General features: G+C 48.6%; 1 protein-coding gene across 1 annotated transcript in view; it reads right to left on the bottom strand.

Annotated features, from left to right (window-relative positions):
* The window catches only part of LOC138566168 (semaphorin-3A-like), a 624,143-nt gene extending 610,762 nt beyond the window's left edge, over positions 1–13,381 (bottom strand). Inside the window, exon 1 of the mRNA XM_069643198.1 lies at positions 11,759–13,381. Within this exon, the coding sequence (XP_069499299.1) occupies positions 11,759–11,864 (106 nt within the window). The 5' untranslated portion in view covers positions 11,865–13,381. The remainder of the gene's footprint in view (positions 1–11,758) is intronic.
* Positions 13,382–21,988: the final 8,607 nt, after the last annotated feature.

A 21,988-nucleotide genomic window follows, 5' to 3' on the forward strand; every position in this document is an offset into this window, starting at 1 on the left:
TTTATTTATTTATTTTAATTCTTTGTAACGCGCCATATCGCTCATTGGCCTCAAGGCGCACACAAAAGACCAACAGCAGACAAGGACGGAGAGTGAAGCAGATTCAAGAACGAAGTCAAAACAGGAACTCTTTTATTTATTTTAATTCTTAGTAACACGCCATATCGCCCGTGGGCTTCAAGGCGCACACACATTTTTTCCATTTGGCCCCCTGCTAACACCAGAGCTGCAACCATGAGGACGGGGTTGAGTTATTTTTATTCAACATTTTTATAAGATGTGCCTGTACCACTTGCATATATTTCATATGTAAACTATAACATTTGACAAGACCGGATGTAGACATTTATTTATGTTGCATTCATATTATAGGTCAGTCTAGGTGCTTCTCATTGAGTGGCAGCAGGCAATTTGTAAGAGAAACCAGATATTAGCACTCAAACCAAAATTCCTCATTCCAAACTTTGCTCACTTGTGCCCAGTTGGCAGAGTGCTTCTGTTCTTATCGCTTCCTCTAAAAGATTGTTTTTTGGACCTAACCGAAAGTAGACAATTAGCCGTAACAATTACCTCTAGTGCACTCAACTGCAGAACACACAGCCTTCTCCAAATCCTGGGCAGCAGAGACCTTAAAAACACTACTTCAACGAACATAACATAGAAAATAGAAGGCTTGAATTAATAGAGAGGAAGTAATAACGTTCTAATCCCTGCAACCATTAAAAAAGGCCTTCTAATGTTATGGGGCCAAAATGGTGGAAAAATTTGAGTGAAGGGGCGTAGTTTGGGCATCGTGAACAGAGTTTGTTGAAGGGGCGAATCTAATGAAGGTGCAGAGTCTGGCATATGTGGAGTAAAGTTGGGGGGGGCATGTGCTTATATGGGCCTATGGCAGTAGAAAGCCTAAATACGCCACTGTGCGGACCACAGACTCACTGTGCTGTGGGCGAGAGAGGACAGGTATGTTGACCCCGAGTAGAGTAGCATCTTCAGGACTCTGGATCCCCGCTGCCAGGTGACAGCGGACCTTTCACTGGGGAAATGCCTGAGAGGTGGACAACCTCACACCTGTGTCTCAGTATTGGGGCTTCCAAAAGCAACATGTTCAGTGCTTGCCCCGCCCCCCCTGTGAAGTTGTCTGCTCCATGAATGCACAGTGGCACCAATCCCCATCCCCTCCTCATTTGTGATGCTGGAAATGCATTGGAGGGACAGGGCCTCCGTATCCTTGTCCTTTACTGCCTTTTATCGTGTGTTCTGTCATGTTTTCCGTGCAGGAGTTCATGTGGGCCTCCTGGTGGTGCAGCTCTCTCCTTTGGTTTTGGTGAATAGACCCATGAGATACCCTTATGGCACCCCTGGGTGGGGGTACAACCCTGTGCCTTTAGTGTATGTTTTTGGGCACCTGTGTGTGGCCCACAGAGCAGGGTACGGGCTGGTGGTGGCCCCATGCTGACTTGACTGGTGCCCTGAGCGTCCTCCATTTTGGGATGCCCAGGCCCTGTCATTGGAATCAATAGATTCCTGATGGAGACAAGATGGCCCCCTGTGGCCTCTTGCTTTCTATTGCCTGTTACCTTGATCTTCCCAAAGTCCCGAGAAGCCCTGACTCTGTCCCTTCCCCCTGACTGGCTGTTGGGTGGAAGTTCCATATATGGTAGTGTGGGGAAGAGCCTACCAGACTGGCTGGAGCCTTCTCAATGACTGTATAATGAAAATAATAATATGTTGTGGGTACGCCCTGTGGGTGGGACCTGGGTGAATGGAGTGTGTGACGAATACGCATTGTGTGTTGTGGGTGTCTAGTATCTGTAACTCAGTATTGGGGCTTCCAAAAGCAACACGGTCAGTGCTTGACCCGCCCCCCCCTGTGAAGTGGTCAGCTCCATGAATGCACAGTGGCACCAATCCCCATCCCCTCCTCATCCCCCCCAAGGACTGCCGGGTCCAGCAGAAGCAAGAAAACATGGATCAACATCTTACAAGGACATGGCTATGAGACCTGCAGGTTCTACATGGTGAGCTGCCGTAGGTGCATTAACCACTGTCGACCTCTTTAGATCCATCTTTCACCCCAGTTCAGAGGATGGATTCATCAGGTGGTGTCAGCCACTAAAAGCTGAGCAGGTCAGCCAAGCCTTTGTCCTCTACATAGCGGGCATCTTGACATGAACAGGCGGGAGATGTGACCGGCTCTTGCTGCATGTAGCCCCGTTCCCATTGGTGCCCTGGCCTGAGCATCACGGCAGAGTGCTGCCTTCTGCCTCCAACTTCCCCAGCTTTGGAAGGCTTCAGCCCCCACCCACAGGTCATCTGAGACACAGCACTCGCCTTTTAGCCAACCACAGCGGCCCCTAGACCCCCTCCCACTGCAGAGGGAGCCAACCTCCACCAATCATAAAAAACACCCTCAATCAACTATGACACTCCCTTGGCCCTCTTCCTGCTCCCACCTTTGAGGCTAAGAACCTCAGGGTCATCTTCGACTCGACACTCTCCTTCTCTCCTCACATCTCCGACGTCTCTAAGAAGTCAAACTACCAGCTGCACCCCCTCAGAGGTATTCTTCCTTTCCTCTCCTTCCCCCAGAAGATCACTGTCTCCAGAGCTCTGGTTCTCTCTAGGCTGGACTACTGCAACAGCCTCTTTCTAAATCTGCCTGTCTCTACTCTCCGCCCCCTGCAACTCATCCAAAACAGGACTGCGATACTTGTCCTTGGCCTCAAGCCTAGGGAGCGTATCTCTCCCGCCCTGAAATCTCTTCATTGGCTCCCACTGGTGGCAAGGATCAAGTTCAAGAACCTCTGCATTGTTCATGAGGCTTTCTGGGGCCTGGGTCAACAATACCTTCAACTCTCCCTCCATAAATACCTTCCTACTCAAGCTCTTCACTCCTCCACCTCCAACGCCCTCAGGGTCAGATGCTTCTCCAAGCAACGAGTTGGTGGTAGATCTCTTTCTTTGGCCTGGTCCTCCTTCTGGAACAGCCTCCCTGCCTCTCTAAAACATGAGGAGAACCATCTCCGGTTCCTGAAGCACCTCAACACCTTCCTGTTTGCTTCTGCCTTTGCTCGTCCTCTCCCCTGCTCATCTGTCTGCTTCGGCACCTGGCACCTGGTAACCCTCAGATTTTCGGGCCCAGTCTTCTGCCCACCGAGTCTCACACCGACACCGCCTCCTGGCAACCCCTGCACTTGGGCCTGTATCTGTAACCCTACAGTCCCCTTACCTGCACTTACCAGACACCCCTCCTCTGCGCTTTAACCTTGCACTTGTCAGCTTGCTGGCTACACTACCAGTTGTTGCTGTTTTATCCCCTGCTCAGCACTTTCCACTTCTCCCCTCTCCCCTCTCCCTTTCCCCCTTCACTCCCCCCACCCCCTCACACATGTACGTTCTCAATGTCACTGGGCCTAGTAAGATCGTTGTTTTGTCCTCCCTTGTTCCCCTTGCCTTCTCGCGCTCTGAAAACACTTGTGAATGAGCGCGATATAAACAAAATATCATATCATAACTATGGCCCAGTCAAACAATCAGGAGGGCTAGTTAGACAGCTCGAACTTCCTAGTTTACAGTCCCCACCTGTCAGAGAGGTGCCTCGTGACGCTAGTGCAGAATGAAGTCGACGCGGCTTTTGCGATATAAAGAACTCAACGATGTTTAACAATCACCGACTGTGATCAACAAGTGTTTGAAATGGCACTGCTGCTGCGTGCTCGCACCAGCCCTGGCTCGCGCACTGAGGGTATATGGGGGGTGATTATGTTACAGTAATTGCAATGACGTGGAGGCTAGGGGTCGGGCAGTGGCTGCAGCTGGTTGCCCTGCATTGCCCCACCACTATAGCCCAGATCCCAGCCTGCTATTTCCAGACCTTTGAAATAGTTCAAATTTCCCAGTCCCTCCCCCCACCACCCCCCACCCTCCATCAGAGGGCCCAGCAGCCCCTATAGTAAAGGTCGGGGTTATCTGGACTGGACTGATCTGCCATCTGCAGTAAAGACGCGCCCCCTGCAGATGGCTGCACTGCTGAACGGAGCCAGCGGGCTCAGGCAGCTCAGTGGGTTCCGCGCCAGCCGCGGCTTATGCGTATCACATTCAGAGTTGGCTAATTTCTCTCTCTCGCGCGCTAAGAGTTGTAGTACCCGGTTCCACTTTTCTCTTACGCAACCAGCTATGAGCGTGCGTGTGTGGGGCGGGGGGGGGGTGTGTGGGGAGACTCAAATGAGCATGCGTCCAAATGTGGCGTGTTCTGGGGTCACTAAGGTGCTGGGATGAAAGGGGTGACGATTCTGCATGGTGCCATGTCCGTATTTGGGCTAACACTGAGCCTGACGCAGCACTTGGTCACTAGTGCAGTTGACATGTCACGCCCTGGTCTACATGGATGACACGCCTGTGCTCTGGTCGCCGCGGTCTCGTGCGTTCACTATCAGGCCCTGTCAGCACGCGGGGATGCAAAGCAAGCGCCGTTACAGGCAGCTCTAAAATAAACAGTAACTTGTTCCGTGAGACGTTCGGAGATGCCGCGGCTTCTATGCGCTTTCCTGGCCTCTAACATTGCAGTGGCAGAGTGGTGCCGTCCCAACGTGGATCTGGGGAGAGCTCATCGCTGAGGGAGGCGCCGTCTCATACGAGCGGGGAACAGACGCTCAGACTTGGTGCCCCAATCAATGTCTGGGGAGTCCTCACCCCCACCCTGTTCCACCCCCTCCTTCCCCGCCATTGTCCTAATATTCCCTCTGCTCCCTAACACTATTTCCCCACACTGCACAGCGAGTCCACCAGGGGCCCAGAACCGTCACGTCATATTTAAAATGACACGTGCTTTCTTTTCTTGTGCTGTTCTATCCCTCTCGATCAATCACGTGTTATACAGATGGCGCAGCCAGAGAACTCCAGAGCGGTGCTGATGACAACAGACTGGCGCGAACTATGAGAACACCACATGCATGTGTTTTGGTGAGGGCTGTGAAGGCTGTCTTCTTATTTTCCCGGAGGGCTCTATCGACAGGGTCATGACCTCCAAGTATCTAGGATTAGAGATGGACAAGGGCAATTATGGAGAAATGAAAGCAGAACAAACCCGGAAGGCCATACGTGTACAAACAAGTGTGCCTGTAATACTGCTGGCTACAGCTATGCTGGCTACAGCTATGCTGGCGTTGGTGAACGCTATAGGCAGAACTTTTGTCCAGCTGTTTGATATGGGGCGTCTCCACCGATACCAGACACATCGTTGGTCTTAACGTTGCCGAACTACTAGACATTTGCCTTGGCACTCACACGTGCGCATGGTTTGTGCCAGCAAGATTCTTACCTTGCATTTAGAGGCCCGCACAGCAGAGGCACTCCGTGCAGATTAAGCACCCTGCTGTGATTCGACCATCTCCATTTTTGAAGAGGTGAACACCTCAGTCTACACGTCCTTAGGGATTCACCTAGGACCCAGTCAGGCACAAGGGGAACCATTTTCCTTTCCTTGGCTCCATGAAGAAGGCTGTGACCCACTGAAAGCTGAAACATCCTGGGACCCCCTTTTCAAACCCCCCCACCCCCTTTGAGGGGGGTCAGGTCGCCTCCAAATCTTAGTTTAGATTTATTTCAGTGACCTCGATCTACATTCTGGTCACCTTTCAGCCTGGCTAAGCTAGACCTTTCCAAGGTCTCCATTATTAGAGGAATAAGAGGTGTTGTGTTGTTTGCAACTTAGTTTAGGGCGACACTCTCCTCTCTTACTGTGTTGTATTTTTATGGGTAACAATGAGAAATTCAAAATGTACCATAAACAATGCAATGACCTTGTACAATAGTGACTCGCTCTCTCTGATTGTTACCATGCAGCATTTTCTTGCACGAATGTGTTTTAGGCATTGACCTATATTCACTACATTTATATTTTCTCTTTATTGTGGTTTTGTTATATGGGTTGAATCAGTGCACCCTTTTCATTTATAATAAAAAGTGTTTTTCAAAAAAATGTTATAAAGGATGAGGACAGCTACATAATAAAAACTGTACCTCTTCGTACTCATTAGCTTACGCATGTGTATTATTTTTCTCCTGCATGTACATCTACCCTAGGAATGCTTGAATAACGCCACCATAGGGTAGCCACCATACCACGTCAATTTGCAATAAAATTAGTTGCAATTGGCTTTGACTCCAACAGCCAGGACACTCTCCTTTGTATACAGTGATATGGGGCTACAGCTATGCTGGCATTGTTGATCTCTATAGGCAGAGCATTTGCCCAGCTGTGTTATATGGGGCTACGGCTATGCTGGCACTGTTGATGCTTTTTCCCAGCTGTGTTATATGGGGCTACGGCTATGCTGGCATTGTTGAATTCTATAGGCAAAGCTTTTGCCCAGCTGTGATATATGGGGCTAAGGCTATGCTGGCATTGTTGAACACTATAGGCAGAGCTTTTGCCCAGCTGTGTTATATGGGGCTACAGCTATGCTGGCATTGTTGATGCTTTTTCCCAGCTGTGTTATATGGGGCTACGGCTATGCTGGCATTGTTGAACTCTATAGGCAGAGCTCTTGCCTAGCTGTGTTATATGGGGCTCCATCTATGCTGGCATTTTTGAAGCTTTTGCCCAGCTGTGATATATGGGGCTAAGGCTATGCTGGTATTGTTGAACACTATAGGCAGATCTTTTGCCCAGCTGTGTGATATGGGGGCCGTGCTCTGCTGGCATTGTTGAACTCTATAGGCAGAGCTTTCTCCAGCGGTGTGATATGGGGGCCGTGCTATGCTGGCATTGTTGAACTCTATAGGCAGAGCTTTTGCCCAGCTGTGTGATATGGGGCTACAGCTATGCTGGCATTGTTGATGCTTTTTCCCAGCTGTGTTATATGGGGCTACGGCTATGCTGGCATTGTTGAACTCTATAGGCAAAGCTTTTGCTCAGCTGTGTTATATGGGGCTACGGCTATGCTGGCATTGTTGAAGCTTTTTCCCAGCTGTGTTATATGGAGCTACGGATATGCTGACATTGTTGAACTCTATAGGCAGAGCTTTTCTCCAGCTGTGTGATATGGGGGCCGTGCTATGGTGGCATTGTTGAACTCTATAGGCAGAGCTTTTGCCCAGCTGTGTGATATGGGGCTACAGCTATGCTGGCATTGTTGATGCTTTTTCCCAGCTGTGTTATATGGGGCTACGGCTATGCTGGCATTGTTGAACTCTATAGGCAAAGATTTTGCTCAGCTGTGTTATATGGGGCTACGGCTATGCTGGCATTGTTGAAGCTTTTTCCCAGCTGTGTTATATGGAGCTACGGATATGCTGACATTGTTGAACTCTATAGGCAGAGCTTTTCTCCAGCTGTGTGATATGGGGGCCGTGCTATGGTGGCATTGTTGAACTCTATAGGCAGAGCTTTTGCCCAGCTGTGTGATATGGGGCTACAGCTATGCTGGCATTGTTGATGCTTTTTCCCAGCTGTGTTATATGGGGCTACGGCTATGCTGGCATTGTTGAACTCTATAGGCAAAGCTTTTCCTCAGCTGTGTTATATGGGGCTACGGCTATGCTGGCATTGTTGAAGCTTTTTCCCAGCTGTGTTATATGGGGCTACGGATATGCTGACATTGTTGAACACTATAGGCAGAGCTTTTCTCCAGCTGTGTGATATGGGGGCCGTGCTATGGTGGCATTGTTGAACTCTATAGGCAGAGCATTTGTCCAGCTGTGTGATATGGGGCTACTGCTATGCTGGCATTGTTGAACTCTATAGGCAGAGCTTTTGCCCAGCTGTGTGATATGGGGCTACAGCTATGCTGGCATTGTTGAAGCTTTTTCCCAGCTGTGTTATATGGGGCTACGGATATGCTGACATTGTTGAACTCTATAGGCAGAGCTTTTCTCCAGCTGTGTGATATGGGGGCCGTGCTATGGTGGCATTGTTGAACTCTATAGGCAGAGCTTTTGTCCAGCTGTGTGATATGGGGCTACAGCTATGCTGGCATTGTTGAAGCTTTTTCCCAGCTGTGTGATATGGGGCTACAGCTATGCTGGCATTTTTGAAGATTTCGCCCAGCTGTGTTATATGGGGCTACGGCTATGCTGGCATTGTTGAACTCTATGGGCAAAGCTTTTGCTCAGCTGTGTTATATGGGGCTACAGCTATACTGGAATTGTTGAATTTTATAGGCAGAGCTTTTGCCCAGCTGTGTTATATGGAGCTCCAGCTATGCTGGCATTGTTGAAGCTTTTGCCCAGCTGTGATATATGGGGCTAAGGCTATGCTGGCATTTTTGAACTCTATAGGCAGAGCTTTTGCCCAGCTGTGTTATGGGGCTACGTCTATACTGGCATTGTTGAACTCTATAGGCAGAGCTTTTCTCCAGCTGTGTGATATGGGGCTACAGCTATGCTGGCATTGTTGAAGCTTTTTCCCAGCTGTGTTATATGGGGCTACGGCTATGCTGGCATTGTTGAACTCTATAGGCTGAGCTCTTGCCCAGCTGTGTTATGGGGCTACGTCTATACTGGCATTGTTGAACTCTATAGCAGATCTTTTGTCCAGCTGTGTGATATGGGGCTACAGCTATGCTGGCATTGTTGAAGCTTTTTCCCAGCTGTGTTATATGGGGCTACGGCTATGCTGGCATTGTTGAACTCTATAGGCAGAGCTCTTGCCCAGTTGTGTGATATGGGGCTACAGCTATGCTGGCATTGTTGAAGATTTTGCCCAGCTGTGTTATGGGGCTACGTCTATACTGGCATTGTTGAACTCTATAGGCAGAGCTTTTCTCCAGCTGTGTGATATGGGGGGCGTGCTATGCTGGCATTGTTGAACTCTATAGGCAGAGCTTTTGCCCAGCTGTGTTATAGGGTCTGGAGATCGCCCTGATCTAGATTGGCTAAACATGATTAAAGGCAGGTTCTGGGGGGCTCTACTGGGGCCCCCTCGATCCGTCCCGATAGAACGCCTACGCTTTGAGTTTGGACTCCCTTCATTAACTTCCCAGGTTTTGAGGAGGGGGGGACACTGTCTTGTTTAGACCTATGGGACAGATCTTGCGTATTAAAATGAGGGGAAACGGACTGTAGGGTGGGCTGTGAGGCCACGTGATCTTCATGATTCCCTGAACCGGACCCCAAACCGGTCAATAGACATTTTCAAATTAAAGGAGGAGTTTACTAACAAATTAAAGATATGGAACTGGATCGCTAACTATTCTCTTTTGGCGCATTTGAAAAGTTATCCGAAACATGGTTGCATGGTTGGGTGTGTTCTAAATGCACGTCCGCTCGGCATCAGCTGCTTAAATGCACATCGTTATCTGTCCCCCTAGACTCTAGGGCCTAGAGTCTATCTTTAATTCACGCAGCGCCCCCCAGCAGGGGATAGCTAAACACCTCCGTCAGAATCCAGGGGCGATAGAAAGAGCCCAACACATCCTAACCCCTGGCGAGCCTCTGGAATTCACACGCCAGCGGCTCCTGGCGCAGTGTGCCCACAGGATGCAAGGAGGATGCCAAGAGGCAGTGTAGCAAGGCATGTAATGCGTCCTTGGTGATCGCATTATACACTGCCTGGCAGGTGGCAGTGCCAAAGTACGTAGACGGAAGTCAACTGAAGGCTTGAAAGAAGAGCACCTTATTGTGCTGTGAAGCAGGACATTACTAAATTTCAAGGGTAATGTGTTATGGTATTATTTTGTTTTTGTGTGAAATAGTTCATTAAACTAATAAACACACCATTAATAATAATTTAAAACACATTATACATTTTAACAGCCATGTGGCAAATTACCTCATTAAACAAATAAACTGAAAACGGAGCTGGCCTAAGCCTATTGGTACTAGGCCTGAGAAGAAGCGCCTGGAAGTGGAGCTGTATGTACTATGCAAATGCAACTATCCATCCATTCATTCATCCATCTGTCCGTCCATCCATACACCACCCATCCATCCATTCATTCATCCATCTGTCCGTCCATCCATACACCACCCATCCATCCATTTATTCATTCATCTGCCCATCCATCTACGTATGCATCAGTCCGTCCATCGTCTCCACGCATCCATCCATTCTTTCATTCACCCATCTGTCCATTTGTCCGACCATCCATTTATTAATGTATGTATCATTTTGACTGACTCACTCCCGCACGCACTCACTCACTCCCCCCACGCCAACCTGTCTTGTCTCCACCCACAGCACAAACATATATCTCAGCTTAACCAGTAACCACTGGGAATCTTCTCAACTGAACTAAAAGACCGCAGTGCGGTATAACCAATGGAAAGTCATATCTCAATTTAACAACAACACCCAACCACCACTCACCGACATCTTAATTTAAACCACTAGGCCACATACCACTTTCATCACTAGACCACGTTTCCACCTAAACCACTAAATTGCATATCAATGCAACCACCGTATCACAGCGGAAACACTGAACCACTAATTCAGATGTCAACTAAAACAGCACACCTCATCTCAATCTCACCCGAATTCCACATATAATTTCAACCGCTGGGCCACAACACCACGGAAACCACTTTCGCTCTTAACTCAACCACTGGACCCCATCTTAACTCAGCCACTAAGACTCATCTCAGCCGCCACTACACCCATCTTAATTCAACCACTGGACGGTGGACGGTATCTAAACTCCACCTCTAAGACTCATCTCAGCTGCCACTACACCCATCTTAATTCAACCACTGGACGGTGGACCGTATCTTAACTCGACCTCTAAGACTCATCTCAGCTGCCACTACACCCATTTTAACTCAACCACTAGATCCCTTCTTAACTCCACCACTATATCCCATCTTAATCAACCATTAGACCCAATCTTAACTCAACGACTAAATCCCATCTTAACTCAAACAACGGATCCTATCTTAACTCTACCTCTAAAACTCATCTCAGCCACCACTATATTTAACTTAGGTCCACCAAAATATCCCATCTTAACTCAACCACTGAATCCCATCTTCACTCAACCACTAGTCCCCCATCTTAACTCAACCTGTAAGACTCATCTCAGCTACCACTAAACCCATTTTAAATCAAGCACTAGGTCGCTTTTTAACTCAACCACTGGGCCCCATCGTAGCTCAACCTCTAAGGCTCATCTCAGAAACCAATACACCCGTCTTAACTCAACCATTGGACCACATTTAAGCATAACTACCTGGCATATGTTTACTTAACCCATAACCCACATCTCATCTTAACCACTATACGCACTCTAAACGTACCAACTCGGTCACTTTGAATGTAGCCCACACTCCTCGCATTGCTACACTGCACACAGCATGTTCTTAAAATAACGAAACGGAATTTCATGGGTGGGGGTTACCATTGAGTGTTACGTGTACCAAAGAGCACCCGAATTGAACACTATTACACAGTTAAAGGGACATTAGGTCCGTTACTCTGGCTGCCAGGATATTTGAGAAAACGGTTAACCTAGTGGTACAGGGGCAACTGCGTGGCATTCGCCCATGCTATGCCCGCTTTATTAACGTATACATGATATCCTCGCCAAAGGGGCACACGCACACCTGATAATACAAGAGGGAAATCTATAGCTTGCTGTGAAGCTGTGTATAGTACTGTAGTACTGTGAACTTGTTCACGGTTCAACGATTCAGCAGTACCATGTGACCACAACGCGCCAAGGCACCTCTCCTGTTATTCTATGCGCTACGTTATTGGACCACGTGTTATTATTTTTCACATGAGTATGTTTTGTGTTGGGGTCGTGCGTCTGTGGCTTACCTGGGAACTTGAGGTGTAGCCTCGGCACTGCAGCCTTCCTGCACAGGGTGCCAACGGACCCCAGGGTGCAGAGAATCAGCACCCTCCAAACAAAGGCTCCGGCCATGCTCTGATCTGAGGACCCCCAAGGGTGGTGCGGCCTCCTCAGGGAGACGGGGGAGGGAGGGCACTCACTGAAGAGGAGCCCTGGAAATAGTCTGGTGCAGTCCTGGGAGCTACCCGTAGCTGTGTAGGTCTGGTGCAGTCCCGGGAGCTGCTGCTGTGTAGGTCTGGTGCAGTCCCAGGAGCTGCCTGCTGCTGTGTAGGTCTGGTGCAGTCCCAGGATCTGCTGCTGTGTAGGTCTGGTGCAGTCCTGGGAGCTGCCTGCAGCTGTGTAGGTCTGGTGCAGTCCCAGGAGCTGCCTGCTGCTGTGTAGGTCTGGTGCAGTCCCGGGAGCTGCTGCTGTGTAGGTCTGGTGCAGTCCTGGGAGCTGCCTGCAGCTGTGTAGGTCTGGTGCAGTATCAGGAGCTGCCTGCAGCTGTGTAGGTCTGGTGCAGTCCTGGGAGCTGCCTGCAGCTGTGTAGGTCTGGTGCAGTCCCGGGAGCTGCTGCTGTGTAGGTCTGGTGCAGTCCCGGAAGCTGCCTGTAGCTGTGTAGGTCTGGTGCAGTCCTAGGAGCTGCCTGCTGCTGTGTAGGCTGGTGCAGTCCCAGGAGCTGCCTGCTGCTGTGTAGGTCTGGTGCAGTCCTAGGAGCTGCTGCTGTGTAGGTATGGTGCAGTCCTGGGAGCTGCCTGCAGCTGTGTAGGTCTGGTGCAATATCAGGAGCTTCCTGCAGTTGTGTAGGTCTGGTGCAGTCCCGGGAGCTGCTGCTCTGTAGGTCTGGTGCAGTCCCAGGAGCTGCCTGCTGCTGTGTAGGTCTGGTGCTGTCTCAGGAGCTGCCTGCTGCTGTGTAGGTCTGGTGCAGTCCTGGGAGCTGCCTGCAGCTGTGTAGGTCTGGTGCAGTCCCGGGAGCTGCTGCTGTCTAGGTCTGGTGCAGTACCGGGAGCTGCCTGCTGCTGTGTAGGTCTGGTGCAGTCCCGGGAGCTGCTGCTGTGTAGGTCTGGTGCAGTCCCGGGAGCTGCCTGCAGCTGTGTAGGTCTGGTGCAGTCCCAGGAGCTGCTGTTGTGTAGGTCTGGTGCAGTCCTGGGAGCTGCCTGCAGCTGTGTAGGTCTGGTGCAGTCCCAGGAGCTGCTGCTGTGTAGGTCTGGTGCAGTCCCAGGAGCTGCTGCTGTGTAGGTCTGGTCCACTCCCAGGAGCTGCCTGCAGCGGTGTAGTTCTGGTGCAGATCCCGGTCGGTGCTTTGCAGAAATGGTGAGGATTCGGGCAGTTGCAATGGGGCAGAGTCTGGTGCGCACCTGGATAGCGCCTAGAGTGCAGGGGGTGCCTCCCGGCTCAGCTCGCGCCGTGTGCTCTACTCCCTCCTGAGAGCCCGTGTGGTGTCGTGCGCAGCACAGCCCTTGACAGCCCCATTATCTGACGGCTCCTTCCAGAGAGCTCCTTATCGGCAGCTGCCTGTTCCTCCCAGACAGCGTCCCACAGCTGGCAGCCAGCCCTGCCCCCTACTTCCCATTGGGTGCCTGCCCACGAGCAGCTGTGTGTGTGAAGTGCTGCTGGGGCTGAGCTCCACCCAGTCCTTAGTCCCTTCCTGCCCCACTGGGAATTGTCAAGGGGGAAATCCTAACTCTGTGATGAGCACGAGTCCTTGCTCTGAGGGGGTGGAGGGGTGTCTACTCTCTCCCTCTCTCTCTCTCTCTCTCCCTCCACAATGTATCCCCACCCGCTCTCGCCCCATAATCCCTTTCTCTCCACTCCTTCGTTCCCTCCAATCTCTCTCTTTCCACTTGATCTCCTATCTCCTTCACAATCTCTATCCACATGCTCTCCCTCCACAATCTGTGTGTCTATTCTCTCCACAGTCTTTCTCTCCACTCTCTCTTTCTCTCCACTCTCTCTTCACTCTCTCTTTCTCTCCACTCTCTTTCCACTCTCTACCCACTCCCTCTTTCTCTCTACTCTCACTTTCTCTCCACTCCCTTTCCACTCTCTACCCATTCCCTCTTTCCACCCGCTATTTCGCTCCACTCTTTCTCCCCACTTTCTTCTTAAACCATCCTTCTCTCCACTGTCTCTCCACTCTCTACCCACTCCGTCTTTCTCGCCACTCCCTCTTTCTCTCCACTCTCTTTCTCCCCCCGTTCTCCACATTCCATTTTTCTCTTCACTTCCTCTTTCTCTCCACTCTCTTTCCACTCTCTACCTACTCGCACTTTCTCTACCCACTCCCTCTTTCTCTCCACTCTCTTTCCTCTCTCTACTACGCACTCCCTCTTCTCTCCACTCTCGCTTTCTCTCCACTCTCCCTTTCTTTCCACTTTCACCGCCCCCCTCCCCCCCGCCCTCTCTCTCATTCGTTCTCTCTCTAGATCACGCCGAGCAGGCCACATTCTGATTGGTCAGGGGGCGCCTCTCGTCAGAGTGAGTACAAGCAAACCACCCTTGAGAGGCAGTCGGGTTTAGTGGGTAGAGTCGAGCCAGAGCCAAGCCAGGATGCCTGGCCTGATTTCAAGAGCCAGCTAGGCCCGAGCCGCCGTAATACCAGCTGTGTCCGTAGCGACATGCATGGCTCTCTGAGCGGCATCTGGCTCCCCCCAACGCAAACCACAGACTGTCCTAGCTATTCCCCAGCCCACAGCACAAACCCACTGGCCAGGGCTGCGAGGGAGGGCGAGTCCCAGTGGGTAAAAGCAAGAGTGAGGCCCTGCTTATCACATATATATATATATGGACGTCACCATAAGTGACTCCACAAAGAATGATCGTACATGGTCAGTCTTTCAAACCCAAAGGCCTCATTGGAATTCAATAACAAGAAGTTGGCATGAGGAAGCCAAGAAGCAGATAACTTTGTGATGTGCAGTGTATGAATGGTCACAACTACTGCTGTCAGAATGAAGTAAGTAAGGAGAAACAGCATATTCTATCACACTGGGAGTGTGGGCTTGTTTAATTGTGTACACTGCAAACTGAATCTCTTTAAAGGATAGTTCCGGGACTTTTTTTTTATTGTCTCTACGGTTCGGCCATGTGTTTTTAAGCATAACTCGGTAGATCGTAGAAAACTTTCCTATGGACCTTACCCGACTTTTCGTCCATTAACGCACTCGAAATCAGCCGCCATTTTCTGATAATCCTATCATTTCCCCCCATCGCCCTGGCTCACCTGCTTTTGCGGCACTAAATCAAATCCCCCGCCCCTGAGCCTGACATCAGCAGACGCGTACCGCCCATTTCCCAACGCCAAAGCACGTTTCGTGTCAACAATCGCTGCGCCTCAGCTAATGACGTGTCGCCATGGAAATGGCAGGACGCCTCTTTCCTCAATAAGTATAAACACACCGTTTCACAACACACAGCAGCAGATTTTCGATTCCATTCCTCTCTCTGTGTTACTTTGAGTATTCTGTGACTCGTTTCTGTGCTCTGGTCAGCTACCTTCGCCGCTTCTAGGCCTTGTGAACACCTGTACCATCTCTGTAAATTATTTTACTTTCTTTACCACACAATGGCTACAATAATGCCGTATATGTACGAGCCCGAGTACACCGAGGAAGAACTACTGGAAAGGCAAGCACGCGAAAACGATGGGGATTCGGACGGCAGTTGGGAGAACCAGTCAACGGATGAAGAACCTGGACCATGTCGCATGGACGGCGTCTCCACCTGGTGCACGTGCAATCGGTGCGAGCTAATGCCAACTGAGGAGGAGAACTGCTGCTGCCATGAAAATTCCGGGTGCTTGGCCTACATTTCAGAAGGCGAGCCAAGTCCGCAATGCATCACCGAGCTGCCAGAGTTCAGGGAAGCCTGCCTCTCACGGACTGTGTTGAGGATGATGATGGTGCTTATGCACGACCTTCGCGGCACTGTTCGTCCGCGTAATCCGAGTAACGAGTAAGTATACTCTGGTTTTGATGTCAGTGATGCCACTACTATGTCATGGTCGTCTCCCACATATAAAATTACATCTACATATCATTCGAATGCATGTAAATTGGTTCCATATTGTGCATTTCCTAGATAGAATTTTTTTCAAAGCAGAATGACATTTTTTACCTGAATCGACAGTGATAAGAAAGTTTTGTCATTTTAATACAGTTTGCATCTTTCATTTTCACAGGTGGTACAGGCTGGTGGCCTATCGTTGCTTCACTTGGTGGCTTCACGGGAGGCTCGGACACCGCGTTCGGAGAGTAATACCTGCCTGTGCGGTACTTGCCATTAGACAACATTTCCCCAGCGACAGTGGACAATACCGCGGATTTTCCCTGGATGTGCTGCAACCGGAACTTTACAATGTGTAATGTTTATTATTTATGTTCAATTGAAATTAAGATCTAAAATAAAACCCAATATATATTTTAACAATGGTTGTTTTGATTTTTTAAATGAATCTAGTGTGTCTCCATTGAATAGTCTTCCTGTGCCTTGTCTTGTCACACCACATGTCTCCGGCCAGCATCCTCCCTCACGCTGGCCGCCCACCTTCAATCCACATAACCGTTGAACCCATATGCAGCAGACATACATATGTTATTTTGCGGGTTGGCATCAAGCCTCCCGGCCTTGCCTCCTCCCCCAAAAATACTTACCACACCACTTTGTTCAAGCGTTGGCAATAAAAGGAAGGCCGTTGGATTTTATTGATACAAAACATGGTTATAGGTAAATAATCAATATGGTTGATCATAATAAATCATCCTTTTGGGCACCGGGTACAGAGATGACCCCCTCTGGCCCGTGCCGCCTTGCCACCACAGGCCAGCCTGCTGCTGACTAACTGCCTAGGTGCCAAAGACCATGTACACTTCAAAGTGGTCTATAGAGCATGGGTTGTTGTTCCCATGTCTACCTCCAGACCCTGTGTCTCCTGCCAAGCATCCCCCCTCACGCTGGACGGCCCCCTGCAATCCACATAAGTGTGTCTCCATTCACGAGTCTTCCTGTGTCTTGTCTGCACGACCACCGCCCCAATCCACCCCTCGCCCTATCAAAGGCAGTTTGCACCGGGGTACTTGTGCTGGCAACTGGAGCTGTCAGGGAGCGATAAAGGCCAAGAGGTGCCAAAGACCATGTACACTTCAAAGTGGTCTATAGAGCATGGGTTGTTGTTCCCATGTCTACCTCCAGACCCTGTGTCTCCTGCCAAGCATCCCCCCTCATGCTGGACGGCCCCCTGCAATCCACATAAGTGTGTCTCCATTCCCGAGTCTTCCTGTGTCTTGTCTGCACGACCACCGCCCCAATCCACCCCCCCGCCCTATCAAAGGCAGTTCGCACCGGGGTACTTGTGCTGGCAACTGGAGCTGTCAGGGAGCGATAAAGGCCAAGAGGTGCCAAAGACCATGTACACTTCAAAGTGGTCTATAGAGCATGGGTTGTTGTTCCCATGTCTACCTCCAGACCCCGTGTCTCCTGCCAAGCATCCCCCCTCATGCTGGACGGCCCCCTGCAAACCGCATAATGCCACGACATATACATGTCATTCATTCACAAACACACCCCTGTTTCGAATTCTTTATAACCCACTTCATATTTATAATGAGCACTTCTTTGCGCTTTGCTAGTCAACCCGTGAAGGTGCTGGTTATCTGCTCTTCGTCTCTGTGAACTTCCGTGACCACTTCGAGGAAACTCCTCAGTTTGCAACCTGTGAACTGCTCCCTGTTCTACGACAAGAAACTACTCTGATCCCTGCATCTAACTGTTTGTTCGTCAAGGTAAGGCCATGTACCATAATCATTTTGCGTCCAATTTCTTTTCGTTCAAGACAGTACATGCAAGGAACTAGTCACATGTTCTGAGTTTACATTGGTATTCATAGAGAATTGTTGATCTTTACTTTTCAGAACTTTCCACAATGCCTGCCTGTTCCATTGGCGGTTGCCCTTCGAAGACCCATAATAAATCTGAAGGTACTATAATGCATGTTTTCCCTAAAACAATAGATCAGATAAGAGAATCGGTCCGATATTGCGGATATCCACCGTCTAAGCTTGAAAGTAGAGTCCTAGAAGTCTTTGCGGACAAGAGGGGTGATCGATACCGCATCTGCAGCAGGCACTTTACCTCTGACATGTACTCCACATCATTGCTAATAAAGAAGAACACACCGCGAGCGAGGCGAAAATTGCTCTCAACCGCTATTCCCACTCTATTCGTCCACATCCCTCCACTGGTGAGTCAAGTTTACGTATTTATCTCTCGGCCTTGCGGTAGTGTGTAGCATTAGCTAACAATAATTTCCCCATTTATGTATCCACTCAATATGAAGGCGGAAGATTCTCCATCCGTGTCGTTATTGCAGTCATCAGCCACTTCAAGCGCCTATCGGGTAATCTTACTTGGCTATTCTGCCACTGACTTGTTTTAGGCATGTAAATCAATAGTTTTAATTTATCGTGTAATTATTTTACCTAATGGTACACCCTTGTACTCGTCCTCTAGTCTTTGTTTTCAGTTATAATTATTGTTATCCAAAATAATGCAAGTACTGTCTTTCAGGGAGATGCTGAGGAGTCCAACGTATTGACGACTACCGTTGATGTCACTCAGATGCTCGAGGTACGTTTCCGGACAGTTCCATCGATGGAGATCATCAGATCTTGCATTCTTGTAGCGTGATTGTTACACACAATGTTTCTTTCGTTTTTAGCCATTGATATGTCCTTCTGTCGTCGCCCTCCTATGTGTCTTCTTTTTTCAATATTGTGTTTATTACTAATGAAAGTCCTATGTTTCAGGGAGTCGATGGAGCATTAGTCCAAGAAGAAGGGGGAGCATGCAGTTACGGGTCGGCGCAACAGCTTGCAGAAGTGTGCACCGCAGTTACATCGTCCCCTGATGTTCTTATGCATTTCGAGGTATGGATACTGACAGTTCGATCAAGCGAAATCATATGACGTGATTACATCCGCTATACTTCCTTCTTTATTAACGCAAGTACTATGTTTCAGGGAGATGACGGAGCTTCTTCTACAAGAACATCACCCCTAGTAGTTGATGCAGATCTCTGGGTGGTGACACTTCCAACGATCGAGCAAATCGAATCATATTTAGATATCCATTATTTATTTTAGACAACTGATCATTTGTGCAGGTCTATTTAGATGAGCCGTTGACGCCTGCACATAGCGAAGCTTGGAGAATGGAAAAAATGTCTATTGATAGTACATTCGCGGGCAAACGGTTCAGGCTAGCCGGTGATGGACAGTGCGACAGCCCAGGATTTTCAGCCAAGTACTGCACCTACCACTTTCAGGACATGGAAAGTAAGAAAATTGTGAGTTCGGTGGTCGTGCAGGTGTCACAAAGTACATCCTCAGTGGCCATGGAGAAAGTTGGCTTTGTAGCATCATTGCAAGAACTACAATCGCGGGGAATGGTGATCGACCTTATAGCCACGGACAGACACGTTTCAATTGCCAAGACAATGAGAGAAGAGTACAAAAATATAAATCACCAATTTGACGTTTGGCATCTTGCAAAAACAATCAATAAAAAAATGTCGGCTGCAGGTAAAAAAAAAGATATGCAAGGTATTTCACAGTGGTCCAAGTCAATCAGCAACCATCTTTGGTGGAGCTCAAAAACATGTGGAGGGTCGTTGGAAATTCTACTGGAAAAATGGCGGTCAGTAATGCGACACTGTACCAACGTTCACCGTTGGAACACAAACCAACATTTCCACAATTGTGAACATGGCCATTTGTCCACAGAGGAGGCACGGAAGAAGAAGTGGTTGATTCCTTCATCACCCACTCACAAAGCCATTGAAAAGATTGTATTTGATAAAACTATAACAAGAGATTTGAGGGGACTCACGGAATTCTGCCACACAGGAGATTTGGAGGTGTTCCACAATATGTGCCTAAAGTACAGGCCAAAACGATTGCATTTTGGCATGGAGGGCATGATAAATCGCACTCTTCTAGCGGTCTTGGCACATAACCATAATGTTGGCCGTCAACAAAGTAGGACGACCGGAACTTTAGGGATGCTTCGCTACAATAAGGCCTTCACTAAAAGAAGTAAACAATGGATTATCAAACCAGTGTTTGAGGATATGCAATATGACTTTATTGAGAGACTTATTGTTGACGTCCTAGATAGGCAAATACATGGAGTTGTGAACGAACCTGTGCAGGGGACAACTGCATTGCCACCCAACATTGCCTCTGTTCCATGTCCACCTAAAGAAGAGCTCATTGAGAAATACACATCACGGTTTAAATGATTGTAATTTGATTGTCTGTTCTCTCGAGTCTCCTCATGTCGCAGGCCCATTGAATATGTGTATCTATGTAATGTGTAAATAAAAGTGATTGCTCAGTGTACATGCAATGTGTCTATCCAACCTTGTTCATTTGCGCATTAAATTAAACCAAACAGTAATATAAATCATTTTTCAAAAAATATAGAATGTCTCCGTATTTATGGTTCTCTGGGGCTGCAAAGCACGCAGACAAAATGCAAAGATGGAGTGTAAATTTCAAGTCCTGTGAGATGGCCTTACACTGAATGTAGCTAACTAGGAATGTGTGCTCGTTCAAAGTGAAGGTCAGCTGCTTTGATTTTTTGCTCGGGTGCCGGAATGGCCCACGACTCAGTATAAGGTTCTATTGTTATTTGACCTTGACAGGCCGGGACCATCCCGAAAGACTTCTTTTTGGGGGTGTGGTGCAATAACGTAAGAAACGATAATGAATAAAATTTCAGAAACGAAAGCCATTTAATGTTCGTTCATTAGAAGAAATAACGTCGGCATAGAAGGAGTGATATTTCGGGGCTGCCCTACGCACAGACACAATGGAAAATGCAAATATAATGTAAGTAACTCTTTAGATGAGTTTATACCGCAATTTAATTACTATACAGTAGCTTTAAAGACGGGTTAAGTTGTACTTGTTCGTTCTATGTGGCATATTGTTTTGTACCGCGCACTATCTTGAGGAGAACCATCTCCTTTTACGGAAGCACCTCAAAACCTTCCTCTTTGCTTCTGCTTTCTCTCTCCCTCTCCCCTGCTACAACTGGTCCACTGTCTGCGACCTCGGTCCTGGGCCCTTCCACTCTCCACCTGCACTGCCTCCCTGTCAACCCCTGCACTGGGGGACTGTCTCAGTATCCTACAGCCCCCCCTTGACGTATAATACCCAGTTGCACTGTCCTAGCTATGAAATAATTTCCCGACCTAATATATAAAATGAATAATTTTAATAAAGATCTGATGGTGAGACTAATTTCATTTTTTATGTTTTTCAAACAGGTACATCATTCATTATTGCATGTGTCACGAGTACCAGACACCGGCCGATGGGTTTTTTAACCGCCAGTTGCTTCTCCGCGTGAACAACGTTACCACCCTGACCATTTTATGGAACGATCGCCAAGTACAAGTATGCCCTTACGCGGTACTAACGGCTAGATGCAACATACAGACCGTTGTGGTGGCCTAGTGCCTCGTTGTTGGAACAGCCATGCGATTATCAGTGCGACCGAAGAGCTTATTTTATCGTAAACCAACACCCTGTGTACTGCACACGAACATCGCTTGCCTCAAGACGAACTATTTTGGATCGAGAGCAAATAAAAATGCAAATTGCTGAATATTCTCAAAACATTTGATGTCAAATAAATGTACTTTACCAAATTTACAATCTTGCGGTTTAATTTAAAAGTACAGTTTCATATTCCCAATTGTGGCGCGCTGTGTTGTGTGAGCTCATCTGTGTTGATTTCCGGGTTCTGTGTGGAGTCGCATAGAAGACGCCTGGGCGCGTTTGCCTACGCAGCTCAGTCACGTCACGGATAGAGGCGGGGAATATGAATGTTTTGATAAAGTCTGTTTCAGGGGCGGGGGATTTGATTTAGTGCCGCAAAAGCAGGTGAGCCAGGTCGATGGGGGGAAATGATAGGATTATCAGAAAATGGCGGCTGATTTCGAGTGCGTTAATGGACAAAAAGTCGGGTAAGGTCCATAAGAAAGTTTTCTACGATCTACCGAGTTATGCTTAAAAACACATGGCCGAACCGTAGGGACAATAAAAAAAAGTCCCGGAACTATCCTTTAAGGGATGTCAGTGATAGCAGATAAAGCACAGTGACATCATGTTCACAGGATCAAGTGGCGAAGTCAGGACTTGCAATGTAGGACT

Source organism: Ambystoma mexicanum, chromosome 2p (assembly GCF_040938575.1).
Source record: "Ambystoma mexicanum isolate Mex_15411 chromosome 2p, UKY_AmexF1_1, whole genome shotgun sequence".
In the NCBI taxonomy this organism is placed as follows: Eukaryota; Metazoa; Chordata; class Amphibia; order Caudata; family Ambystomatidae; genus Ambystoma; species Ambystoma mexicanum.